Below are 23,790 nucleotides of genomic sequence, written 5' to 3'. Positions count from 1 at the left end.
CGATAGCTTATGGGGCTATCCACACGCCCGCCCACACCTGGCACTTCTTTTACTGCAGCTGTCTTAGTGGGTATGGCATAGCATCTCCTGGTTTGTTTTTATTTGCACTTCAGTGTTGGCCATCATCATTTGGTCTTGGGCTAGTTTCTGATTTTTTTGTTCTTCAAGCAGTGATGAATGGCAAAACTTGTACTTCAGTCTTAGTAGCTGTTGTCGGAGGCTGTTTGCTCGTTCCCAGCCACTGAGATTTGAAAGAACCGCACAGAAACTGTATTAATTAAATCACTGCTTGGCCTATTAGCTCTCGCTTCTTATTGACTACCTCTTACATCTTAAATTAACCCATTTCCATTATTTTATATTTTACCATGAAGCTTGTGGCTTACCAGCAAGTTTCAGAGCATCTGTCTCCTGCAGCAGCTACATGGTGTCTCAATGACTCTGCCTTCTTCCTCCCAGCATTCAGTTTAGTTTTCCCGCCTAACTCTATTCTGCCCTATCATCGGTCCAAGCAGCTTCTCTATTCATTAACCAATAAAAGCAACACATTACAGAAGTTCTTCCCACTTCCTGTCTATTTTATTATTAAAAAAAACCCTCACAATTCTAAATGTGCAGTACACATACCCATCGGGAGATGTTTTAACATATAGGAAAATAAAAAGTAATTACTTATAATTAATCTCTATGTGTTGTACAAAGTCTCCCTTTTAAACAGATTTGAGGACATTAATATGTAGTTTGTTTCTTAATACGGGTCTCACCGTATATCCCTGGTTAGCCTGGAATTCTCTGTGTAGATCAGGCTGGCCTCTGCCTCCCCAAATGCTAATTATCTACTATTGAATCTGAAATTCTTCTATGAATTCAATTCAGTATCGCATAATGAGAATTTCTTGAGAGCCTTGAACAGGTGCAGCACACGATTGCCAGCATTCAAAGCAGAAGGCTTGCCCTCTTCTGGTCTTCGGGTTTATTAGAGAACTGGCAGGGAGATGCTAGAAAGGAGAGCTATAAATATGTTCCATAGCTGTATATGTCTGTATGATTGGGCGTTACAGTTTGTTCTGATGTTTACTATAAGTAAGTGTGATAATATAACTTTATAAAAATGTATCTCCGAGGTTTTAGGAAGAAAAGTATGTAAGATGTATACTATTGAGATCTTTAGTGTATGTAACCAAGTTGCCTTCCCACAAGATTGTATTCAGTTTTCCTCCCTCCAGGTCTATGACTGAGCCTCTTATGTTTTCTTCCTATTGTCTTCTGTATCTGGAAAACATAAATTTTCCTAAGAGTCAGTACCCTTCTTTCCTGTTAGAGGGTTAATATTTGATGGGTAAGAATTCTTTATGGACCAGCAGTAAGAGCTACATCTCTGCATCAGACTTTAGCTGGGAAACAGAACCCATGCCGGCTATGGTTCAATGTAGAGAACCTGTAGTTGTGAAAGTAAAGTTGGAAGAGCTGAGAGATTCAGCTGCATAGTGGAGCATCCTAGAGACCGATGCTGCTGAATGTCTGCCACCATTCCCAGGGCTGGGGTAATGGGTGCTGGGCTTTGTCAGAGTCTTGGAGTTGGCACAGGGGTTGGGTGGGAGTTGTTCAGTATTTGTTGGAACCAGGAAGATGCACTCTGTGGCAGAAACGCTGTGTGAAGTTGAGATGGGGTGGCACCTGTCTCCTCTGCTATTCTCTCTCAGCCAGCTGCTGCTGCCTAGCTTCCTGAGCTAGCGAGAGCAGGCAGCTAGAGTGTTAGCTACCAACACCACACAGGTGTTGGGTGTTCCTATGTGTGTGATGCACAGCCCAGACAGATGAAGACACACGATGGAGGTGCACTATCTGGGGCCTCCTGGACCCTTCTTCCCTCATCCCCACACTTAGATCACCATCTTCAGGATTTGTGTCATAGGCAAGTAAATATCTACTAATGTGCTTGACATTTTTCTTAAAGTTTTTCACAGGTGTGTGTGTCTGTGTGTGTTTTCCTTTATAACTTTTCATCACCCCAGTAGGCTGTCCAGTCACCTTATATATCTTCTATGTAAAATATATAAGAATGTGAAATATGTGCATGTATAAGCATTACATGTATTTAAAGTAAATACATAACAATTGACTGCTGCCCGCATGCCCCCACCCCTGCCCAGCCGTCAGTACAGCAGCAGCATGGAGATCCGGCTGCAACAGTTCCGCTGCCCCCATCACAGCTGGGTCCCTCTGCACACCCCAGATGAGCTGGTCCCTTATTTTTCTTAGAGGACCACAGCCCAAACTTTACTCTAGCCCAGGCCTTCTTTTCATGTATTTATTGTTTTTTTAGGGTGGGTTTCCCTTTCAAATTTAACAGCCATAAATGGCGGTGTGTGTGTGTGTGTGTGTGTGTGTGTGTGTGTGTGTGTGTGTGTGTGTGTGTGTTTCCTCCTGGCCTCATTGCAATAATTGTGGTTTTCTGATGTGTGCCTGCTTTAGCCGTGATGACAGCATCTGAGCTGTGGCCATGACAGTAAGCTATAGCTACAAGGGCAAGAAAATTGGAAATTGATTTTATGAATAAAAGTAAACTCTGATTCTTCTTGTGCTTTTTCTAGTAGATAATTAGATGCCCTTTACAAGTTCAAGTATAGATTAATAATTGAAATGACAGTTTTGATATTCTCTTTCCTGTTGTAAACCTTATTGTATTAATTCTGAATATGTAGAAGCACAGGCAGAACGGACTGTGAAAGTCTTGCCCAGAATGAGCAGGGCTTGGTCTCCACAAAGGCACTCATTCTTTTCCTCGGCTCCCCATGTGAGAAAGGAGTACACAGAAGGAATGCCGCTGAAGGTCCTTTTCTGTTCTCATCTTCTTTATATTTTGCATTTACTTGCAGATAATTTCTCTGCCTTTTTCTCCCGCTTTATAGTTCTGCAGATTTGATTTGAAAAGTTCATTCCCAGGAAGAAGGTGAATTGTTAGCACTGCACAGCATTGCTGTTTGGAGCAGCTCTTGAGGCTGCTACCTTCTGCTGAAATGCCAAAGCTGAGCCCAGCTGTTGGGTTTTGTTTTTAAATTACTGACTGTAGCCATCTAAGGAAGAGCTAGAGATGCACTAAGCAGAAAGACTTCTATTTCTTTATAATTCAGCTCAGGAAACCCTGGTTTTCCTTGGTGGTTGGTAGAGGATGGGTGTTATTTACCCCGCACTAAGAGTGGAAAGCTTTTTGGAAAGAAACACTTCCCAAAGGATGAGGGAACACTTCCAAAGTGTGAGATGGCATTTTTCAAATCCTTGCATCCTGTGGGTCTGTACCACTTTCTGCAAAGTGGTGGTGATGCTCAGAAGCACCGGGCTTCCCCAGCTCCTGGCCCGTGGCCTCTTCATTACCCTGTATTTTCCACACCACCGAGGTCATATTTCCACTTTACGACACATCAACGCACTTCTTTTTGTCTGTCGTGAGGAGAAGAGTTTGCACTTTTGTGTCTCTGCTTTGTATTTTTCTTAGTCTCACATTTCTAGTAACCCGTGCTCTGCTCTAAGAAGTCAGAGGGACTCAGCCCATGCTGCCTTCCACTCTGTTTCTGTTTGATGAGTGTTGTTTACATCATTTATCTTTGTGCCTCTTCACGCGTTATGTATTTGTACAGTAGTTTATAATCCTTCAAACCTTGAGGTAATGTTTAAGATAATATGTAATGGAATAGAAAATAATATCAGAATACTAAAAAAAAAAAAAACCGATACTAAAATAATAAAGGACCAGAGGGAGGGGGAATGTCGGCACAGGCACATAGACTCTCTCACAATGGCTGCACAGTGTGGAATATCTTTCTTGAAAAGAAATATTTCTGTATAGCTTTTTTTTTTTTTTAATGGGGGGAAGCACATCAATTCTATGTATAGCTGTAACGGCATCTGGCCGTCAGAAGGGAACTTAGAAGCCAAGATGACAAGATTAGTCCTGGTGTCACTGCTGACCGGTTGTTGCTTACATGCTCTGGCCATAGCTTGTGACATGTAAATTGCTACAAATCACAATTTCACAGCTTTTCTGTGCCAGTTTGAGAAGTCCTGTGTGAGGAGTTGGGGATGGAGAGAACTGGATTAGACCCAGAGCACCCACCTTGCAGAGCTGAAAGTCATTGGCCCTCTGCACGCGCCACACAGTCCATAAAATCCATTGTTTTACTGTCCTTGTTTGGGGGCAAAGGGATTTCCTTTTTTCCTTTGATATTGGGCACTGAAGGTAGGGTCTCCTACGTGGAAGACGAGCCCTCTACCACCTGCCGTGGCCTACATTCCCAGCGCCTTTTATTTCTGTTGTGAGACAAGGGCTCAGAAAACTCACTCTGGAGCTTCAAGAGGCCTTGAACTTGGGGTCTTCTTCCTTCAGTCTTCCAAGTAACCAGTCTCACAGGCCTGAACCACCAGGCCTGGCCAGGCCCATAGTTTTTAACACTGCCATGGTTCCCAAGAAGTGTTCAAAGAGTTCAGTAATGTTAAGCAAGTGACAGGTCATTGATACTCAGAAGTAAGATTTTGTTCTGTTTTATTTTTTGTTTTTTCAAGACAGGCTTTCTCTGTAGCTTTGGAGCCTGTCATGGAGCTAGCTCTTGTAGACTAAGCTGGCTTTGAACTCACAGAGATCCACTTATCTCTGCCTCCCAAGTACTGGGATTAAAGGCATGCACCACCACCGCCCAGCTCAGAAGTAAGAAATTTAAGAGGCCAAGAAGATTAAAAAAAAAAAAAAAAAAAAAATTCAGTGAGGGACACAAGATAATGAAACAGGGAAAACTTGTAGTTGACCCACGGGACACCACTACACCTGCCCAGTTGATTCAGATGAGTAGGGAGAAAACTGTAGTGCTATGTAGTAAGGACTCTTTTGATATTTGATAATAAATGTAGAAAGGACAAGAAAGGATTGCAATAAAATAGAAATTTTAAAGCAGTTATTTACTTTCACAATTCTGTATTTATTTACTATATTTATTGTGTATTGAAATGTCATGGTTCGTAATGTTGTCCACCAATTTCAGCCCCATGTGACATTAGAAGTTAATGTATTCTGCCAAGTTTAATACTATAAAGGTAGGCTCTACATTTTATTTGTATATAGAGAGATTTTTCGTTTCTAAAATGTCCAGGTACAAGTTCTGCCACCAGAGTGGGTGTAACCCCCCAGACATGAATCCTGAAGATAAATGAGAGACTAGACTGAGACGATTTTTCTTTCTGTCTTTTCTCCATCTGGAACAAGTAATTTGCAACACAAAAATTCTTCAGTTCATCATGAGATAAGACCCGAGCTTAAATGGGAGCAGGTTATGCCTCAGTAGAAATGTGGCGAATCCATGAAGGGATACTGTAGGAAGTGGCGTTATATTGTACGCAGTGACAGATCGACTATTAGACCAGCACTCGTGTGGAAAATGACTACTGTATTATTGAAGATCTCGGGTGTCATGATTTATCGTGGCTATCAACATACAAATGACAACATTTAACATTCATCTGCTTCCTATTTCTCTTCTAAACGCCAGGAGCATGAGTTCCTTGTAAAACCAAAACTTAGAGTCCAAGTTTCAAGCCTCCTTTCTGTATGTGGGCCTGACCAAGCTACAGATGCAGAAGGAACTATTGCAGAGCTAAAGTATGTTTTGCGTTTGGTAGGACTTCAAAGTCTAGAAACCCCTGTCGTAAAGAAAAGCTTTGCTTCACTCCTGCACATTCCCGTTCTGCGGCCACACATCCTTTGTCACCTTATACGGCCACACGTCCTCTGTCACCCTACACGGTGAGGACCGCGCTGGCATTTTACGCCAGACACTCCCTTCTGCGCTGTCTGAAAGTAAGCGTGGATGTGAGTTTGTTTAGTTTACCTCACATGAATAATCACCACACACTCTGTTGTCCTGTGACTTCATCCTTCTCCTCCTCCTCCTCCTCAGCCTGGTAAAGTCTTGTGCTTCTGTGTAAGGATATAAAGGTGCTTTTGTCTTTTTAGAGTGATGTCTTCATTTCTCCTCAGTTTCTCACGTGGACAAACAGGTGAGGATCTCCTTAGCATATCCGGGTATTTCTGTCAGACAGACTTCTAGAACTGGGGCTGGCAGGGCAGGAGCACCTGTCTGCACTTGGACGTTGCACTTTGCCTATTAAAATGCTTAATGATCTCTACCACTGTGGAAGCCAAATTAGAGTTCCTTGTGCTTGATATTACCAGAGTCCAGGAATGGAAATCTTGGTGCACATTTAAATTTTCATTAAGTTGTTAAGTTTTTAAATAAGATTTCAAAAAGTCATTTGTTATAGATATATTATCATTAAGTTTATAGCCACACTAAACAGAATAAAATCATTTTAAAAATTCATTATTAAACATTGGTAAGTTGTAGCATTCCATAGAGATTGCAGCATACGCTGACATCGTTATTTGATTGGTTCTTAGAGACACTGCAAAGCATTGGGACCTTGGACTGATTGAATTATTGTAATGTGTCCTGCCAGTTCTGCTTCCTTCTGGATTCATATGTGGCTCAAAAGGATCAGACATATTTTTCTTCTTAAAATTAATATGATAGCCACTACCCAAACAGAAAGCAACCTTCTTTACCATCATTGGAATAGTTAGGGTTCTAGCTCTCACCCCAGATATTCCCGAACTTCTCTCTGCATCAGATCACCTGCAGAGCTTCTAAGCTCATGTGCGGGCTTCAGCACACACAAATTCAAAATTTGGGTTTGGAACAAGGCACCCATAATCTTCATGCTATGAAGCAAATCTGTTGCTGTGGCTCCCATGAAGAAGACATGAAAATTAGCAGGGGTGATCCCTTTCTATATTAAATAGCGGTTGTCATTATAAAACAGAGGCTTCTCTCGAGCTGACTAGTATAAGACAGCTAAACAGAAACACTTTCAAGACACCGGAAAAATCTGTGTGTGGAGTTACCATGTGACATTAAAGTAACTACAGTTGGATAGTATCCTGGTTTTATAAAGGGACATGGAAATATTTAGAGATGAACGATTTGTAGACAGAAGGCCGCAGCTAGCCTAAGCAGGCATGGAGTTCCCTGTGTAGCTAGGATGACCCAACATTGACCCTGCCTCCATCCCAAGTACACCGTCTTGCCTGCCTGGTTTTGCTGTTATCAAAAGAAATCGGTAGCATCTTTGTATTTTCTGATTTTGGATGCTCCCATTTCTTTATTTTAAGACTTTTTGTTTAACCATGTGTGTACGCGCATGAATGCAGGTACCCACAGAAAAAGAAAGGGGAGTCAGATCCCCGGGAGCTGGATTTGCAGATGATAGCCTCCTGACATGGGTCTTCAGCAAGAGCAGCCAGCTCATCATGACTGAGCTTTCTCACCAGCCTCCTTTCTATATTTGATAGCATTTTTTTCCAAAAGAAATAAAATCTGTCCATGAAAAATTATTTGAGAGTGACTTTTTACATCACCATGACACCCTAAGGCTTTGTGTGGAAATGATCTGGTTTTGTAGCCACCTGGCCTCAAACTTGTGATCCTCCTGCCTCGGCTTCCCAAGTGCTAAGGCTATAGTTATATACTGCCATGCCTAGCTCCTTGATTTTTTTTTTTTCTTAACTTTCCCAAGATCCAAGGCCCATGGCCATTTCATTACCTAGCTGTTAAACTTATCTGGGCCATCCATTGCCCACCTCATATTTCTTCTTGCTTTAGCTGGCTTTCCTTTTATAGTTACAAACCATGTGTTCTTCTGTCAGGTAAAACACCTGTGTTTTAATTTCTGCACAGACTAAAAATAGCTAATAAGCACTCGTTTTGCCATGGTTATGTATGGGAACCCCTATTCCTTTCTCTCCCAAAATTGTTTGAATGGTTTTTATGTTCAGGTCAAAACTCGGGAGTTTGAAGTGTCTATGGCGAGGCGTCTGTTTGGTCTTGCGTATAAGTACTTTTCAAGTTTGTCATTTAGAAATCAAAGCATCAGTCATCCTTGTGTCAGTGGGCAGACCAAAAGTTTGCTGCGGCCACAGAATGAGATACAGACAGGCAAGCTTTTAGAGTGGACTTCAGGTCAAGCAGTTTGAAGTGAACTAAAAGCTACTTCCTCAATGGTTTTCTAGTCCTCAGAACTTTTCATATAGCATTTTGTAGATGAGCAAAATTTCAGAGCTATCATGAATATTTAAAAGATGATATAAATATTCATTAGCACTTAGACATAGTCAAGAAAACCAGACTAGAAGTAATTTCAAGAAATGTGGGCTTCAAGTCTTTCTCTTAAGTCTGTACTTCCATTAAAAAGCCAGCCTTGAAAGGGTATTATACGTACACAGTAACTTCCAGTTGAGTCAGCAAACTCATATGTATCATTAATATAATATGATTAAAATACCAGCCTGCCTCCTTGCCATGCTCCAGGGAATATTTCTGTTGTCCATGTTACTATCACCCTGTTTCGAACATTGACTCCAAACACACTTCCTGGCGATCCCCTTCCCTCTGTGCCTGGTTATCTGCCCTAGGGCTACATCTCACATACCACAAAGTACCAAATAAGAGAAATCGTTTTGCTACCAGGCCTAGGTCCTCTTTCAGAACTCATCCTGGAACTTTATTTCTGAGCACTGGAGGCCTCGGAGACGTTTCTGCACGTGGAGAAGGTAGACCCCTGCTGCATCTGAGGTCAGTTCAGGAGTGAGAGCCATCAGGAAGGCTCGAGCTGTGGCCCTCAGGTGCTATTAGAAAACGCCATCTCCAAAGCCCCATAGCAACTTGGAATATGGGGGGAACCCAGTGCAAGGTTCCAGCCTGCTGGACTGTGAAAGACCAGTTACAGTGTTGTACGTGCCAAACATCTCCCTTGAGCTCTAGGTTCCTGTTTCCATGGTGATTTGCACAGCACAGACCTCCCTCGCCTGATACAGTCTAACACCATGACCTGTGGCTTAACAAAGCAGAACCATTTTAATGACTCCAGACTATTGAGTGAAGACTTTGTCTAAGCAGATGTTCTGTGTGTGATATATATTTGGGGTGTATATTGCAGAAAAGATAAAATAATTCATGTTGTAGTCCATTTTTGACTAGGATCTTCCTGAAGTAAATACCATGTCAGTTTTTTCTTATTATCCTTAACCTTCTAGTATTTTTCATACATGAAACCTTATTTTTAAATTAATCATTTTTTTTAAAAAAAAAAAGATAGAGCATTCAGATGAAATGTGACAGGCAGCAAGGACCATGATTCCAGTAATCTCCCATTCTTAGGCTCAGAAGGAGATTTTATTGTACCTTAAAGAATGTTCGGGCTCTATTTTTAGATACATGCTTTCTTGGAAGATGTTAGCCGAAGTTTGAAAATACCTATAAAGACATGTTTGTGCTGTTGTTTGAGTAATTTGCTGTTCAGGATGCAGTTAAAAGTAGCGTTCACGTGTTGTTCGTCTTTGAAATGTTTTGATCTCTTGTCCTGACCAAATAAAATTACAGCACTCCAACTAAATCATTCTAGATTACAGGACTAATCATGAGATGGTTCACCCTGCACTGTATGCCTCTGGGTCCTCCGAATTTGGTAGAGTACCTTCTTCCATTCCACATAAAGTAAGATTGTAAAGTAAGATTGCATAAGTAATACATAATTGATAGATACAGCCGTCACCATTCTGTAATCAGAAAAACTGTGCCAATTAGTTAGAAAATTGGTGTTCTGATTATCTGGTGCATTGTGGCTGCCGGTACATGCATTTGTAAATTAATAAATGTTTAAAGAAACACAGGGAATGTGTTGCTGTAATGAATCAGAAGGCATTTCAGCACCTTTTGTCTTAATGGCTACTCACTGATGGGCTGCACAGGAAGAGGAAAGTGACTGAGGAGCTTATATGTAGTATAAAGGTTGGTATATTTATAATTCATATTAAATAGATCTTTTTATCAAGTTGTCACAACTCTACCTGGCATATTTGCTTAGAGACAGAATACAAAACCGCTTTCCTGTCTACACTGTCAGTTAGCTCTCCTGTCCCGACTGCAGGCGTGGCAGTGTGGCACTGTAATCCTCCAGTTATCTTGCTAGTACCCGTCACTGCCTGTGCTCTGCTGTGCGTTCTTCTGTTCTTCAGTGCACTGCCCTAGGAGCGGGGTAGAAGAAGCAGTCAGGTGATGAGACTTCAAGGACACAAAGCTAATGATGCTTTCAGGGCAATATTGTTTGTTTTGCTTTTCTACTTTTAAAGATACTAATTGTGTTAGGTTCTGTCTCTCTCTCTCTCTCTCTGTGTGTGTGTGTGTGTGTGTGTGTGTGTGTTTTTAGTATGACCGGTGTAGAATCACTATACTCATTTGTACTTTTTCTTAATTTGTTTAGGTTTTAGTTTTAATATGTGTATATGTGTGGGCATATATGAGTATTTGTGTGGAGGCCAGGACACAGCATATCACGTGCATATCATCCTCAGGAACTACACCTCCTTTGAGGCATCTTTCATTGGCCTGGTACTCACCAATTAATAAACTGTCAGGCTGGGGAGCCCTGGGACCTTCCTGTCTCTACCTCCCCAGTGCTGCAATTACAAGTACATGATGTTCTTCTGGCATTTTATGTGACTTAGGGGATTCAGCTGGCACTAAAGCTTGCAAAGCAAACACTTTACCAACTGACTATTTTCCCCAGTCCACTATTGATTCCAATTTCTTTTTTCTCTCCTTGGTACTGGGAACTGAACCTATGACTCTGTGCGTGCTAGGCAATTTGCTTGCCCACTGAACTCCGTCTCAGCCCTGTATGTTTCTCTCGAAGAAAGATTTAACTACTTGTTTCATGGTTTCTGAGCTAATACTTCATTAAAAAGACAGAGTAGCCCAAGTACAAAAAGTTTAAGGTTTGGCTCTCTCTTTTCTAGGTAATTGCTCTGTATAGTTGTAGGTTTGGATCTCTGTTTTCTGAGGGTATCCATGTTCAGACCTTGAGTGTTTTGGTTTTCTGTGAAAAAACATTTTCATTTTGCTAAAACTGCATACCACTTGGTATTCCAAACCTAAACTCTAGGCTTTAACTAAAACCAGTGTTGAAGATACAGCCCAGTGGTAAAGCGCTTGACTAGCATCTGTGGGGTCCTGGGTTCAGTCTTTGAAACACACTAATATACACGTGCACACACACATGAGAGGGGGCAGGTGCTTAAAGTCTCTTTTAAAAATTGGCATGTGTTTCTGGGGTGTGTGTGTGCGTGCGTGCGTGCGTGTGTGTGTGTGTGTGTGTGTGTGTGTGGTGTAGTGTGAGGCCTGGGACTGTGATGGTCTCCCTGGCAGCTCTTTTGCTTCCTCCCTTTGCCTGCCCAGTAGTCTCTGCCTGAGTTAATGCCCCTTGTGGCTCCTGTGGTTGTTCTGGTTCCCTGTGACTCTTTGTGCACAGCACACTGTCTGTGTGCTAACGAAGCCTTAACATGCTCCTTCAGGAATTGCTATATAATGTACACAGAACTCTAGAAACTCCGAGTAGAAGATTTACAAATGGAGCAGGTTGCTTCAGTGTTTTAACTACCTGGCAGTGACTCAGATGGTGCTCTACCGTCTATCAGAGAAGCCACACACAGCTGACATCTTCCATTAAAATCCAGCTCCAGAGAACTGAGAGCTGTCACAGAGCTCTGGCACCTAGAACTGTACTGTCAAATAATGGATCAGAGCTCAGGCTGTTAGGAGCCCCTGTGAGGAATGTCAGCATCTCTTCCCATAGGCCAGGAAACAGACTCTGATGTCAAGTTAAAGGCTTAGAATGCACTAAGGTCTGCAGTTCTCTCTTGCACCTTGTATGCACATCTAGACCAGTTCAACTAGTGTTGCCTGAAACTGGTTTGTTCACCTTAGCAACCACCAAGTACAAGGGACAACCTAAGGCACTGGGGAGATAACAGCACAAATGAGACAAAAATCTGCTCCTGGAACTTACATATTTTAATAGACAGAGACAGTAGGAGTATTCCTACAATATAGACTATAATAGATCCCTAGGAAAGAAGGGAGACATCCTAATGAAGACATTGAATTCCTTAGAGTTGTATTTTGAGCTCAGAATGATGTGACTCAGAATTAGCCAAAATGTTTAAAAGTGAAGCAGCATTTCTGAAAATGTATGTTAGTGCCATAGAAGTTAAATCTGAAACATAGGAGATCAAATGGTGATAACCCAAACATGGAGCAATGTGTGTTTTATGTCTGAGAGAATAGAGGGCATCTGGTGTGCAAAGGTCAACATGACCTCTATTCCTAAGTACAGCATACGAAGCTGGCGGGAATGGAGAAGCCGATGACTTGGTTTGGGTGACGGTGATTGTCATTTAAGTTCAAGGTAGCGAATGGCACTGTAGAAAACAAAACAAACTATGGGAGAGACAGACTGGTTAGAAGGAACAGCCATCCGGTTAGACTTCTGTATGTTCCTCTGGGAAAAACTAGAGGGAAAATGAAACAGATTGGTAAGGTGTCAGTGCCTCTGTTGGTGTGACTCCATACTTTGTAGACTTCTTAGTAAGCAACACGAACTGTACCATAAGCCAACCCACCTTACCTTCTGAGTTTCGCCACTAGTCCATCATGAGCGCTCTTGGGTTTTGTTTTAACCAGTTGTTAATCTATATCCTTCCCCCCGGCCCCCGAAATATTTGGCCATCATTCTTAGTTTTCCTCTGAGGAAGTTATGAGAGATGGGTTTTCCAAAGACGTACTTTTAAGATTTTGAAGTAATGAAATACATAGGTTAACTTGGGTCTTGTAACCAGAATAAAGAACATTCACGAAACTGAACAAAGTACAATAATGAACTGAGTGTGGAGAGCACATTCACACCGATGAAGTTAAAATTACTGTGCTATTAAGGTGAGCAGAGCCTTCTAGTAACCTATGGCTTGACAATGCTATTGACAAATATCTGTGCCTTTTAACAAGTTCTTCTGCAATGTCATTAAATTCAGCTGTAAACTTATTTTCTTGCAGATGTGCCAAATGCTGGTGTAAGCAAACCTAGAGTTTCTGACACTGTCCATCCCAACAACTATCTCATCAGGACAGAGCAGGAACAAGGGACACTGTACTCACCAGAACAGACGTCTCTCCATGAAAGTGAGGGTCTGTTGTGGTTCCACTTTAAACCCTAGATTTTCTTTCCGGATTTTCAGTTTGAAAGTGAGCCTCACAAGTGTATACTAAAGGTGCTCTCACCATTTCATTCTTGCAGGATCGTTGGGAAACTCAAGAAGTTCAACACAAATGAATTCTTATTCTGACAGTGGGTACCAGGAAGCAGGGAGTTTCCACAACAACCAAACCGTGAACAAGGCAGACAGTAGACAGCATTCATTCACGGGACCAACAAGCAACCATGTGGTGAGGAACTCGCGAGCTGAAGGGCAAGCTCTGGTTCAAGTAAGTCAGACGTTTAGCAATCCCCTCTTAGTTCTGTAGCTGTTACAGGCATTGCTTATGAAGAGCAGAGCCAGTGTGTGTCATTGGAAGAATGAACATTGCACTCAAATCACTGCACAGCGTTTGAGTTGCAGCACTGAAAATATTTTAAGCATAAAGTCTGAAACTCTATTTGTCTGACTTAATTAACTCATACTAATCAATCTTTATCAGTTCCTAGATGCAGTAGAGTAATTCTTCTCAAAACAAGGAACTTGATAGGAGCAGTCCAGAGGGAGAATCAGGATGGCATGGAATGGCATAATTCCTGAGGGGCTCCTAAACCTTAGAAGTACTAGCACTAAAATGTGCTGTAGAAAGTCTCAGAGGACAGAAATGGGATGGAGTCTATAATAAGCAACAGTGTTCATCTTCGCTAAAGTTGTTCACTGAAAGCGTGTTTCCTCTTCTGGGTCCCCGTGCTTAGAGAGCCGTGTGTAGAGGCATATCTGCTCAAGTTGGGACTCATTTGACCAGCAGAAACACAATATTGCATACATGGTTCTGAACACTCCTTTGCTTCCTTGTTGCTACTTAATTCCCATCATCCCACCAGACTATGTAAGGACCGAGAGCCCTAGTAGCCAGTGAGGCTAGCCCTCTGTCCAAGTACCATAGAAATCCTTTAGTTGCTGGAAAGTAGCGAAAAGGTCAGAAAAGTTGGATGTCTACTGTTCCTTGGAATGCAGCTCAGGGAACACCGCAGAACACACCACAGAGGGCCAGCTTCCCAGTGCTACAAGAAAGCGTGGGGATGCAGTTGTGCACAGTTTTGCTCATCAGTTTAGGAAAAGTCAAGTCTGTAGCTTTTAGGCTTAAAGGGAGCACTTACCCTTGTAGCCGCTACTTGAGGCTGTGTTCCCAGCCCGCATATTACGGGTGCATGCACTTCGCTGGTGGAAGTGTGTGGTGAGGTTTGAGGCACGCTACATGGACGTTCATCTGTGTTTGGTGGATCTCCACACCAGCTTCTCTCTAGTCTTACTTTTGTCTAATTACCTCAGCTATAGCTTTATTCTTAGTCATGGCCATGTTGTTTTTAAAAAGTAAAAGCTCACGTTAAGTTGATGTTGTCCCTAATGCAGAAACACTGTATTACCAGTAGGCTCTGGGACCTAATTTGCATGTGGTTGGGACAGCTTATCTAGCCATCTAAGTGGGTGTGATTCCCTTTGTCAGCGTGTTGCTGATACTGTCAGTCCCCAGGCAAACATGCGACCTCTCCAACTCTACACTAACTTTTTAAGCCCTGTTCTATTATTGCCTTGTTTAGTTACCATATTCTTCCCTTCCCACGTCCCCTTAGCACCACCACTACCGTCCCCCAAGGGTTGACGTTGAACCCACCTGAGGTGTTTGAGCAGCCAGCTCGCTTATGACTCGGGAGACTGCAGAAAACCCACATAACAGCCCAGGTTCTTTCCTTACCATCACAACTACAAGTGGAGAGAGGTGGATAGTAGCTGCCCCCCCCAAGAGTAGCCGAGGAGGGCCTTTCACCCAGAGCCCTAAGGCCTGTTTCCTTCCCTCCACCTGCCTGCCTTTGCCCTGTGGCCATACCCCTCGGGCACCCCTCCAGTGCCATTTCTTCACATCTGTACAGCATCGAGAGTGGTATCTGATACCCATCGTATATAGATGTCTACAGATTCCTAGCAGACTGTTCCGTGGCAGAAATGTTCATTTTCCTTTCTGGTCTTTTCCAGCTGGCTAAGACCAAGAAAGCCAACAAAGGCTTAGAACATTCCTTCTACTGGGACAGATTCTCGAGTATCTCACTGGCATTTCTTTAAATCCACCAGCTAAACTAAAGCTAAGGGCTCATATATCAGAGAAGGCCAAACGAAAGCAGATCTTTGGATTTGGCTAGGACGCCTGTCTGGCCAGGCTCTTTCTTGAACTAAATTATCAGGGGAGAGCTGGACCCAGGCGCTATCCAAATGTTCATGTAGTAGACCCTGGATAAAATATGTCCCACAAGTTAACAGCGCTAACCCATAAAGACCAGCTATCCATAAATACTCCTTAGCTACATTTAGGCTGGGAGATGAAACAAACATATTTTTTGTTTTCTACAAAATGCATTGCCTTGGCCACAGTCTGACTTGCAGGGAATGATACAAGCACATGGCCCCAGGACCCTTCTTGTTCACAAATCATTTGTAGCCCTTGGAGTTAAAGCATATCATATGTTGGAAAGCTCAGAGGCAACAAGTGAAAAGTGTAAAGACCAAAAATGAGCTATTAAATGTCTTCAGGTTTCTTCTCCTGACTGATTTTAGTATTCAGATTGCATCTCAAAAAAAAAAAAAAAAGCAGAAGCAAAGCTAAGATCTTGCTCTAAAGCTCGATGCAGAGAAGCTCAGATGCCTGAGATCATGGGTCACGTTCTGTGTGAGCTATGTGCGTTTTTATTTCTGTAATAACAGTGGGCGCAAACCCCTGGATAAACCCGTTCTCTTTTCTCCCCCTCTCATCAGCCATCAGTAGCCAATCGGGCCATGCGAAGAGTTAGTTCAGTTCCATCTAGAGCACAGTCTCCTTCTTATGTCACCAGCACAGGCGTGTCTCCTTCAAGGGGGTCACTGAGAACTTCTCTGGGTAGTGGATTTGGCTCTCCGTCAGTGACCGACTCCCGACCTCTGAACCCCAGTGCTTACTCCTCCACCACGCTCCCTGCTCAGCGGGCCGCCTCTCCATACTCACAGAGACCCGCCTCCCCAACAGCTGTGCGCCGGGTTGGGTCTGTCACCTCCCGACAGACCTCCAATCCTAACGGACCAGCCCCTCAATACCAGACCACCACCAGGGTGGGGTCCCCGCTGACCCTGACAGATGCCCAGACTCGAGTAGCTTCCCCATCCCAAGGCCAAGTGGGATCATCGTCCCCCAAACGCTCGGGGATGACCGCTGTACCACAGCATCTGGGACCTTCATTGCAAAGGACTGTTGACGACATGGACCGATTCGGACAGCAGCAGTATGACATTTACGAGAGGATGGTTCCACCACGGCCAGACAGCCTGACAGGTGAGGATGTGTGACAGCACTGTTCAAGGCCCGGGGTGCGTCCTCCGCTCACAGACATGAGGATCATTGGGGAAAGACCGATGGTTTTATCTGAAAAGTTATTATAAACCTAAGGTTTATAATAATGTAAGGCATCTAATTTTTCTCCTCAAAATATTATGGTATATAGAGTGATTGTGTGTGTGTGTGTGTGTGTGTGTGTGTGTGTGTGCACTCACTGAATTTTAAAAGAATTGATTTAGATCCCTAAGCTCTTTGTTAATATTATATTCTAAAGAAGGGCTGGTTGAACATCTAGGCTTCCCTGCATACACCCTCATGATATAGTGATATGTTAAAATTTGGGATCAGAATACCTGTCTGAATTTTTCATGAGGAATGTTTTAGTTGTATGCACTAGAATATGAACCTCATACCCTACTGTTCTGATTTGGGCACCCTGATGGGAAACGTACAAAGCCCTTATGAATTTCTTTCAAATGCTATTTGATTATAAATTAGAAAGACACCAGGTTCCTGGCATTATATCTGTCTCCTTTAGGGGGTTTTCTTAAAAGATGTTCTATATTCTGTAATGATTTTATTCTTTTTAGTAAGAGAAATTTTTCTTTGAAAAAATATGTGTGTAGGACTGAGGATGTCAGGCGGTGGCAGAGTGCTTGCCTAGTCGTGTGCTCTACCCGGGGCTTGATCCTCTGCACTGGCCAGAAAGAGGTTTTAAAAACAAGATATATACAAAATGGTAAAATGTAGAACCATGCAGGAAAAGTTGAGATGAAGAGCAGAAGTCTGTAGGTCCTCCCCTGCCCACACCAAGTCACATGTACCGGCTCAGTCTGCATGTGCGTGGCCTCGAGAAGCGTATGCTGCGCAGGGAGCAGTTCATCATATGTGTCTTCTGTGCCTTCGTCTCCGTGTCTGCGTGTCTGCGAGGTGCACAGCACTCCTTTTATGTATGTGGTATGGTTTATTGAATTCCTCCATGTTAGCCCACACTTGTCTGTCATTTTTAGCTGCCAGAGACACATGGTTTCATATAAATAGGTACGTTACCTGTGGGATCTAGTTGTCAGCGCAGAATTCCTCTATCAAAGTATGTGCGTACTTTTTCCCTGAGAGAGAGACTGTCAAGTTGGCCTCCAGGAAAGCTTCATGCGACTGTACTTTTTGACCTGTAATTAGAGTTTGCCAGGCTACTATGCTGTCATCTCAAATAGGCCAATCTGGTGGCTAAGACGCTATAACTGGCGCCATTACTGAGTTATGACTAAGGTTAAGAGTTTATGTTTATGATCCATTTTATTATAAAAACTCAGGCTCGGGCCTTCTGTAACTTTTATAATGTATGAGAAGTTTTTACACGAGATAAGTTATATCGTTTCTCCATTATATTTCCTGCTACTTTGCTTTTGGTTGCTTTTTATTAAAATTTTTAATGTTTTTTGAGGATAAAATTAATGTAGTTTATCTTGTGGCCTCTAGAAAATGTGCAGCCTTTGTAAGCTTTTTTCTAATGTAGCAAATGCTACGAAACATTTCTGGTGACGCTGAATTTGAGCTCAGAAATTTCTAGCTGTGAAATGACCCGTTTGATCATCCTGCCACCAGAGGGGTACAGTTGACTGAAGTGTTTTCTGAAGGCTGACAAGCTTGCAGCCAAGTCCTGTCGGGAGCAGTTAGGAAGCACCCCCTCCCCAAGACCCCAGCACCCCCAAGACCCCAGCAGATAAGCGGCTCTGAGGACTTATGCTCCCCTGTGTTTGTGTAAAAGAGCCATGAAGAATTCCCAGCTGAAGGAAAGGGGGGTGTATGTGTGTGTGTGCGCGCTGTGTCGTGTGTGTAGAGACCAGAGAACAGTGGTTAGTGCCAGTTTCTCTTCTCTCACTGTGCACATAGCAGGGGCTGAGTCCCACACCCTGCATTGCCTTTACCCACTGAGCCGTGCACATAGCAGGGGCTGAGTCCCACACCCTGCATTGCCTTTACCCACTGATCCGTGCACATAGCAGGGACTGAGTCCCACACCCTGCATTGCCTTTACCCACTGAGCCACCTCAACAGCCCCCTCCGCTTGCTTTCGGTTGTAACTTGACTACCTGACCCAATGAGGTGGGAATGATCCTTTTTATGATGAGTTACTGTGTTATCTTTGGTCGTTTCCAAAGCAAATATATGCTTTCTTCTGCTTCTAATTGGAAGGTAATCTTAGTTAATATCCCTGATGAAGTAACAGGTTTTACTTACTAATATTGACAAGTCACAAACCTGTGACCAGCGTAAAAAAAAAGTATGTTTGAAATCCCCTTTCTATCATGAGCCCCATCTATAAACATTGCAATCTAAATCAAAATATTTTAAATCATCTAATGTTATATAGTACTTTTGCATTTTCCTTTATACTAGAAAGAAGGTAAATGAGAGTACCATCTGAGGTCCTGCTAGAACAAGCTTGGGTTTTATTTTGTCGTGCTTTTTAAGAAAGGAAAACTTGGTGACCACAAATAGTAAAACCGTATTTCACTTCCCAAAGCCATTAACTTTCCAGTGTTCTCCCATAAAAGCCACATGTGAACTAAAAGATGTATTACGCGTCAGCCTTTACCTATAAGCATATGATGTAAATAGCGTCTCAGGCGTTGGGAGACAGTGGTGTGAGGCACAGTAGGCTGCCTGCTGGTGGGATGGAGTGTGTCTGCGGGCAGCAGAAGAGAGGCCCCACCTCTGTGAGTACAGCTCCAGCTCCCTTCATGCAGGACCCCGCAGGAGATGTGGCAGTCTGTGCTGTTTCTGTACAACATGTAGAGTATATGTACACAAACCAAGCTCACGATGTCGCCATGTGTCACTGATGGACAGTCCATCACTACCAAAACGTCATTTATGTGGCGCCTGATGCTATGATCTTTAAATGGTAATCATGGCAGAAGGGACATTCTCTATTTGGTCACTGTCATAAAGTAATCCATAGTTGGAGAGTGATTCTAGCAAATCAAACTTAATGAATTTCGATTAGGACATTAATTTTTCTCTTGCTACTAAGAAAGTTTTTTTTTTAAAGAACACTCAGTGCCCAGAGTCCCTTTCACACCAGGCTTCCTCCGTGCAGAACAGCAGCTCTCAGCCTGTGGGTCTCTTTGGGATCACATGTCAGATATTTACATTACAAATCACAACCAAGTTACAGCTATGAAGTAGTAACAAAGTAAGTTTCTGGTGTGGGATCAGCGCACCAGAGGAACCGTGTGTGTTAAAGGGTCACAGCGTTAGGAAGATTGAAACCCGCTGCTCCAAACTCCAGTAGCTTTCCCCTGCAGACCTAACACTTGTTCTGTTGGTTGGCACTTGGTTCCAACCTCACCATGATTTTCTTAGTTTCAGTGATGCCATGTTCCTTCCTCTAGGCTTGCGGAGTTCCTATGCCAGCCAGCACAGTCAGCTCGGGCAAGAGCTCCGTTCAGCTGTGTCTCCTGACTTGCACATCACTCCCATCTATGAAGGGCGGACCTACTACAGCCCTGTGTACCGCAGCCCAAACCACGGAACTGTGGAACTCCAAGGATCGCAGACAGCACTGTACCGCACAGGCTCAGGTGGGCCCCGTTCCGCTGCCTTCCCGGTTTCCCTGGCCCAATAGAAGGGGGATTTTACTGAGGTTGGGTTCTCCATTAGAAGGAAAATTATGCTGCCCATTTAGTCGTCAGACGAGCGGCTGTGGCAGCAACTGATGAACAGTAAGCCAGAGTTCCATCAGCGCACAGTTAGGGGTGATGTGTTCTTACCATGGTGTAATCTAATCAATGAAGGTAGTGATTGTACTGTTAATTAGGGATAAATTTGGAAAGCTGTAAATATAACTCCCCGTGATAGACGCATAGCAGATAGAGAAAGGCAACCATTTGCTGGCTTCCTTTGTTCTGATTTTTGTTAGCTGAGCCAGGTGTTGAGATGATCCCGATGAGGGGCAAGATGGCTGATTTAGCCGGCCTGGGGGTGAAGGTGATTTGGCTCCACTCCTTTTCTCAGTGTGGGTTTCCTCTGAAAACTCACTCCTATCTATGTGGTGACGGAGCAATGCCCACTGTGAGAGACATTCATAAAAACAGGCTACTGAGCCTCACCGCCTTGCACCTCAGTTCTTACTGTTTCTTACACCCCAGGTTCTGCTAAACAGGAAGCTATAGCCTTTATGGCATACACTGCCAGAAGGTGCCATGGGTTGCTTTGGAGAAGTCTCAAAGGCAGCAGTTTCTAGTATCCAAAAACCCCAAACCCTACAGAGACATAATTCACAGGCACACCTCAGGGAGATATCTCCCAGATCACTAGCAAAAAAATAAATAAATAAATAAAAAATGTAACGTTTGGCCAACTGAAGAATTTTCCTTATGATAGATGTTAATGAAGAAATGGTCATTTGTTCTTGTGTTCTATAAGCAGGGATTGCTTTAAGCAGACTGAGAAAAGATGAACAACCTTTCTAATTGCAGAAAGACTCTCAAGTTCTGCAATGGGAGAGACAGCAACTTTGATCATTGGGGGAGAAGTGTTCAGTACAGCAGACAATCGCAGTGCCCCTGAGTAGCCGTGAAATTAAAATCGACCTTTCTTGTGACATAGATTTTTTTCTAGTATTACCAAGATCCATAGGTAAAGAAGTAAAGTAGGTTGTTTAAAAACTTGATAACTTATTTATAAATTTCAGTAAAAAACCTTGTTCTTAACCACTAAATTAAAATTATGACACGATGCCATTCATTTCTAAGATGAACTTCATGTACGTTTACTGGAGTTGTAAGTTCTTAGATCTTAACATAGCCAAGCCTGTGAGCAGTCTCGTAGTTTCTCTGGTCCTTTTCTTGGTGCTTCTTTTAGTAGCAGTAAGCTAGGTTTATGAAGTCTAGAAATAAATAGTTGATGTAATTGCCGAGTGTTTAATCGTTTTAAAAGTAAAAACCATCATATGTTTGAAAAGTGCAGCTCTGTGGAGAACATGCTAATCTTTCAAAATGCCGACTTCGTAGTAGGTGTTGGAAATCTCCAAAGGACATCCAGCCAACGAAGCACCCTTACATACCAAAGAAACAATTACGCCCTGAACACAGCAGCTACCTACGCGGACCCCTACAGGCCAATACAGTACCGAGTCCAAGAGTGCACTTACAACAGGCTGCAGCATGCAGGGCCAGCCGATGATGGTGCCACAAGATCCCCGTCCATAGACAGCATCCAGAAGGACCCCAGGCAAGTACCAGAGGGCTCTCAGGACACTCCATAGCACACTAAATGCTCCCACTGCTCTGTCTTTTTAACCTATTGAATCTGGGAATATCAGAAACTCCTTATCTCTATGACATCACCTGTGTGGTCATTGATGCTGACCTCATGTTTGAAAGCTGGGTCGCTTCTGTCCATACTTTGGTTATAGCTTAGAGAAGACTCAGGTTTATGGGATTCTGTGTGGCATTCATAGTATAGATAACTTTCCTCAGGCAGCTACCTGGGAGGGCCTGACAAAAGGCTGTCAGATCATCCCAGCCCCCCTTTGCCTGCCTAATTTAGAAGATTCATATATTCTAAATTATAAAAGATGTATACATTTCCAGTTGTATTAGTCGGTGCGAGGTAGAGTTTTTTACTAAGGAGGTCTTTTACAAAACTCTGTGACATTTGGGAGACAATAGCATAGAAATTCTCATCTCACAAGCAAAACACATTTGACAGATAACAGGCATGTATTCTGTTTGGCCACATACATGACACTTTCCAAGGTAAATATGAGCCACTTGGTACTTGACTGAGTCTGAAACGTTGGCTCCTTCTTTAGTGAAAGCCATTTAAAACATTCAGAAAATGTTTCAATTTCTGAAGGAATGGAATCATTACGGAGTTTTAAGCAACTTTGGTATTATTTTAAGCCGTATATTATTAGCAAGATTTCATTCACTCTTCGCCCACAGTTGTTTCGCTGGGAAGTTGTTATAATTATCTATTTGAATTTAACAACTACCAGCTTATTCTAATGACGATGAACTAAACTTAGTGAGGTTCTGGTCACGACCTAGAGTAAGTAAAGGTGCTTTAGATGCATGAGAAGCCACCGATCTATTGAAGCCACTTCATGAGTTTGCTTTTATGCCTAAAATTCTTTGGGGCTCAGGTATACATTTTGTTCTATAGTTCTAGTTTGCCGCTTTTCCAAAAAGAACTACAGAATTGTCAGAAATTTTCTTATATTATTTCGTTTTCTAAAATCTTCAGAATGATAAAATTCTCTGGTCCCCAACACATACAAAATTTCACAAAGTTATTCTAAATCCAAGGGAACTTGATATCCTAATTGGACCTGCAAGATAATAGTAGCAGCCTAGAAGAGCAGCCAAGTGTGGTTAGAGTTCCAAGTTGAAGATGCAGCCCTCCAGACTCCAGCTTTGACCTCTAATATGAATCGATTCACTATAAACAAGAATTTCCTGTGTGGTAATGCGCTCTTGCTATTCATGCTATGGTAATTTCATAGTCTAATGCATAAACTAGGGCAGCGAGCTCTGATTATGTACGACTTCACTGGTAGTGCCGCTCATAGGGTGAGCAGGCGGCCATCCTGCAGTAGCAGGTACGTTTACTGTAGCTGGCCCTGGAATCCAGACGAATGGAGAGTAAGCAGCCAATGAGAACCAGAGGCTGATGACAACCGCTGTGGTTGTAAAAATTCACCTCCAACTCTCCTGCTCTTACTACGCAATTAGCCTGATGAACCCTCTGTGAGGCCGCAAATTACTGTCGAAAAGGAAATCTGTAAGGGTTTGGGTTTTAGGTTTTGTTTTGTATGATTTTGGTGGGGTTTTTTGGTCTTCTGAGGCAGGCTTTTGTTATGTAGGTCAAGCTGGCCACCTGATTTTCCTACCGCAGTCTTGTCCAGGGTTACAGATACACACCACCAGGCCCAGCCATGACTTTACAATATAAAGGATCTTAGCCTGGAAATGAAAGTTGGTTGTACAAATGTTTCTCCAGCACAGCCCAGCGTGAGAACATCTCTCGTGGACGTGGCAGAAGGCACGCTTCTTCAGTGCAGGCTCTGCTTGGCATCTGGCCCTTTCTCTGCCTCCTGATCTTTTACGTCACTGTCAGATGCATTTGAACACCCGTGACATACAGTGTTATCATTACGGAAAGTGGTTGCTTTGAAAGAAATGAAGAGAAATACAAGCAAATATTTTAAAATAATCCCCCTCGGCACTGACAGTCTCCCATAGACCCGGCCTCCATCTGTGCCACTTCATCGGCTTCAAGAGTCTGGCTT

At 43.0% G+C, this 23,790-nt stretch overlaps 1 protein-coding gene across 17 annotated transcripts in view; it reads left to right on the top strand.

Moving 5' to 3' along the window:
• Pkp4 (plakophilin 4) overlaps positions 1-23,790 on the top strand; it is a 208,534-nt gene that overhangs the window by 145,587 nt on the left and 39,157 nt on the right. For 7 of the 17 annotated variants that reach the window (XM_042055429.1, XM_038336225.2, XM_042055430.1 and 4 more), the window contains 5 exons: positions 12,990-13,121; positions 13,231-13,418; positions 15,938-16,487; positions 19,889-20,077; positions 21,509-21,728. In XM_042055429.1, the coding sequence (XP_041911363.1) occupies positions 12,990-13,121; positions 13,231-13,418; positions 15,938-16,487; positions 19,889-20,077; positions 21,509-21,728 (1,279 nt within the window). The remainder of the gene's footprint in view (positions 1-12,989; positions 13,122-13,230; positions 13,419-15,937; positions 16,488-19,888; positions 20,078-21,508; positions 21,729-23,790) is intronic. The other 10 variants (XM_038336235.1, XM_038336233.1, XM_038336222.2 and 7 more) reach the window with 4 other exon arrangements.

Source organism: Arvicola amphibius, chromosome 7 (assembly GCF_903992535.2).
Source record: "Arvicola amphibius chromosome 7, mArvAmp1.2, whole genome shotgun sequence".
NCBI lineage: Eukaryota > Metazoa > Chordata > Mammalia > Rodentia > Cricetidae > Arvicola > Arvicola amphibius.
The sequence above is the reverse complement of the archived record's forward strand: the minus strand, read 5'-3'. Positions and strand labels throughout refer to the sequence as shown.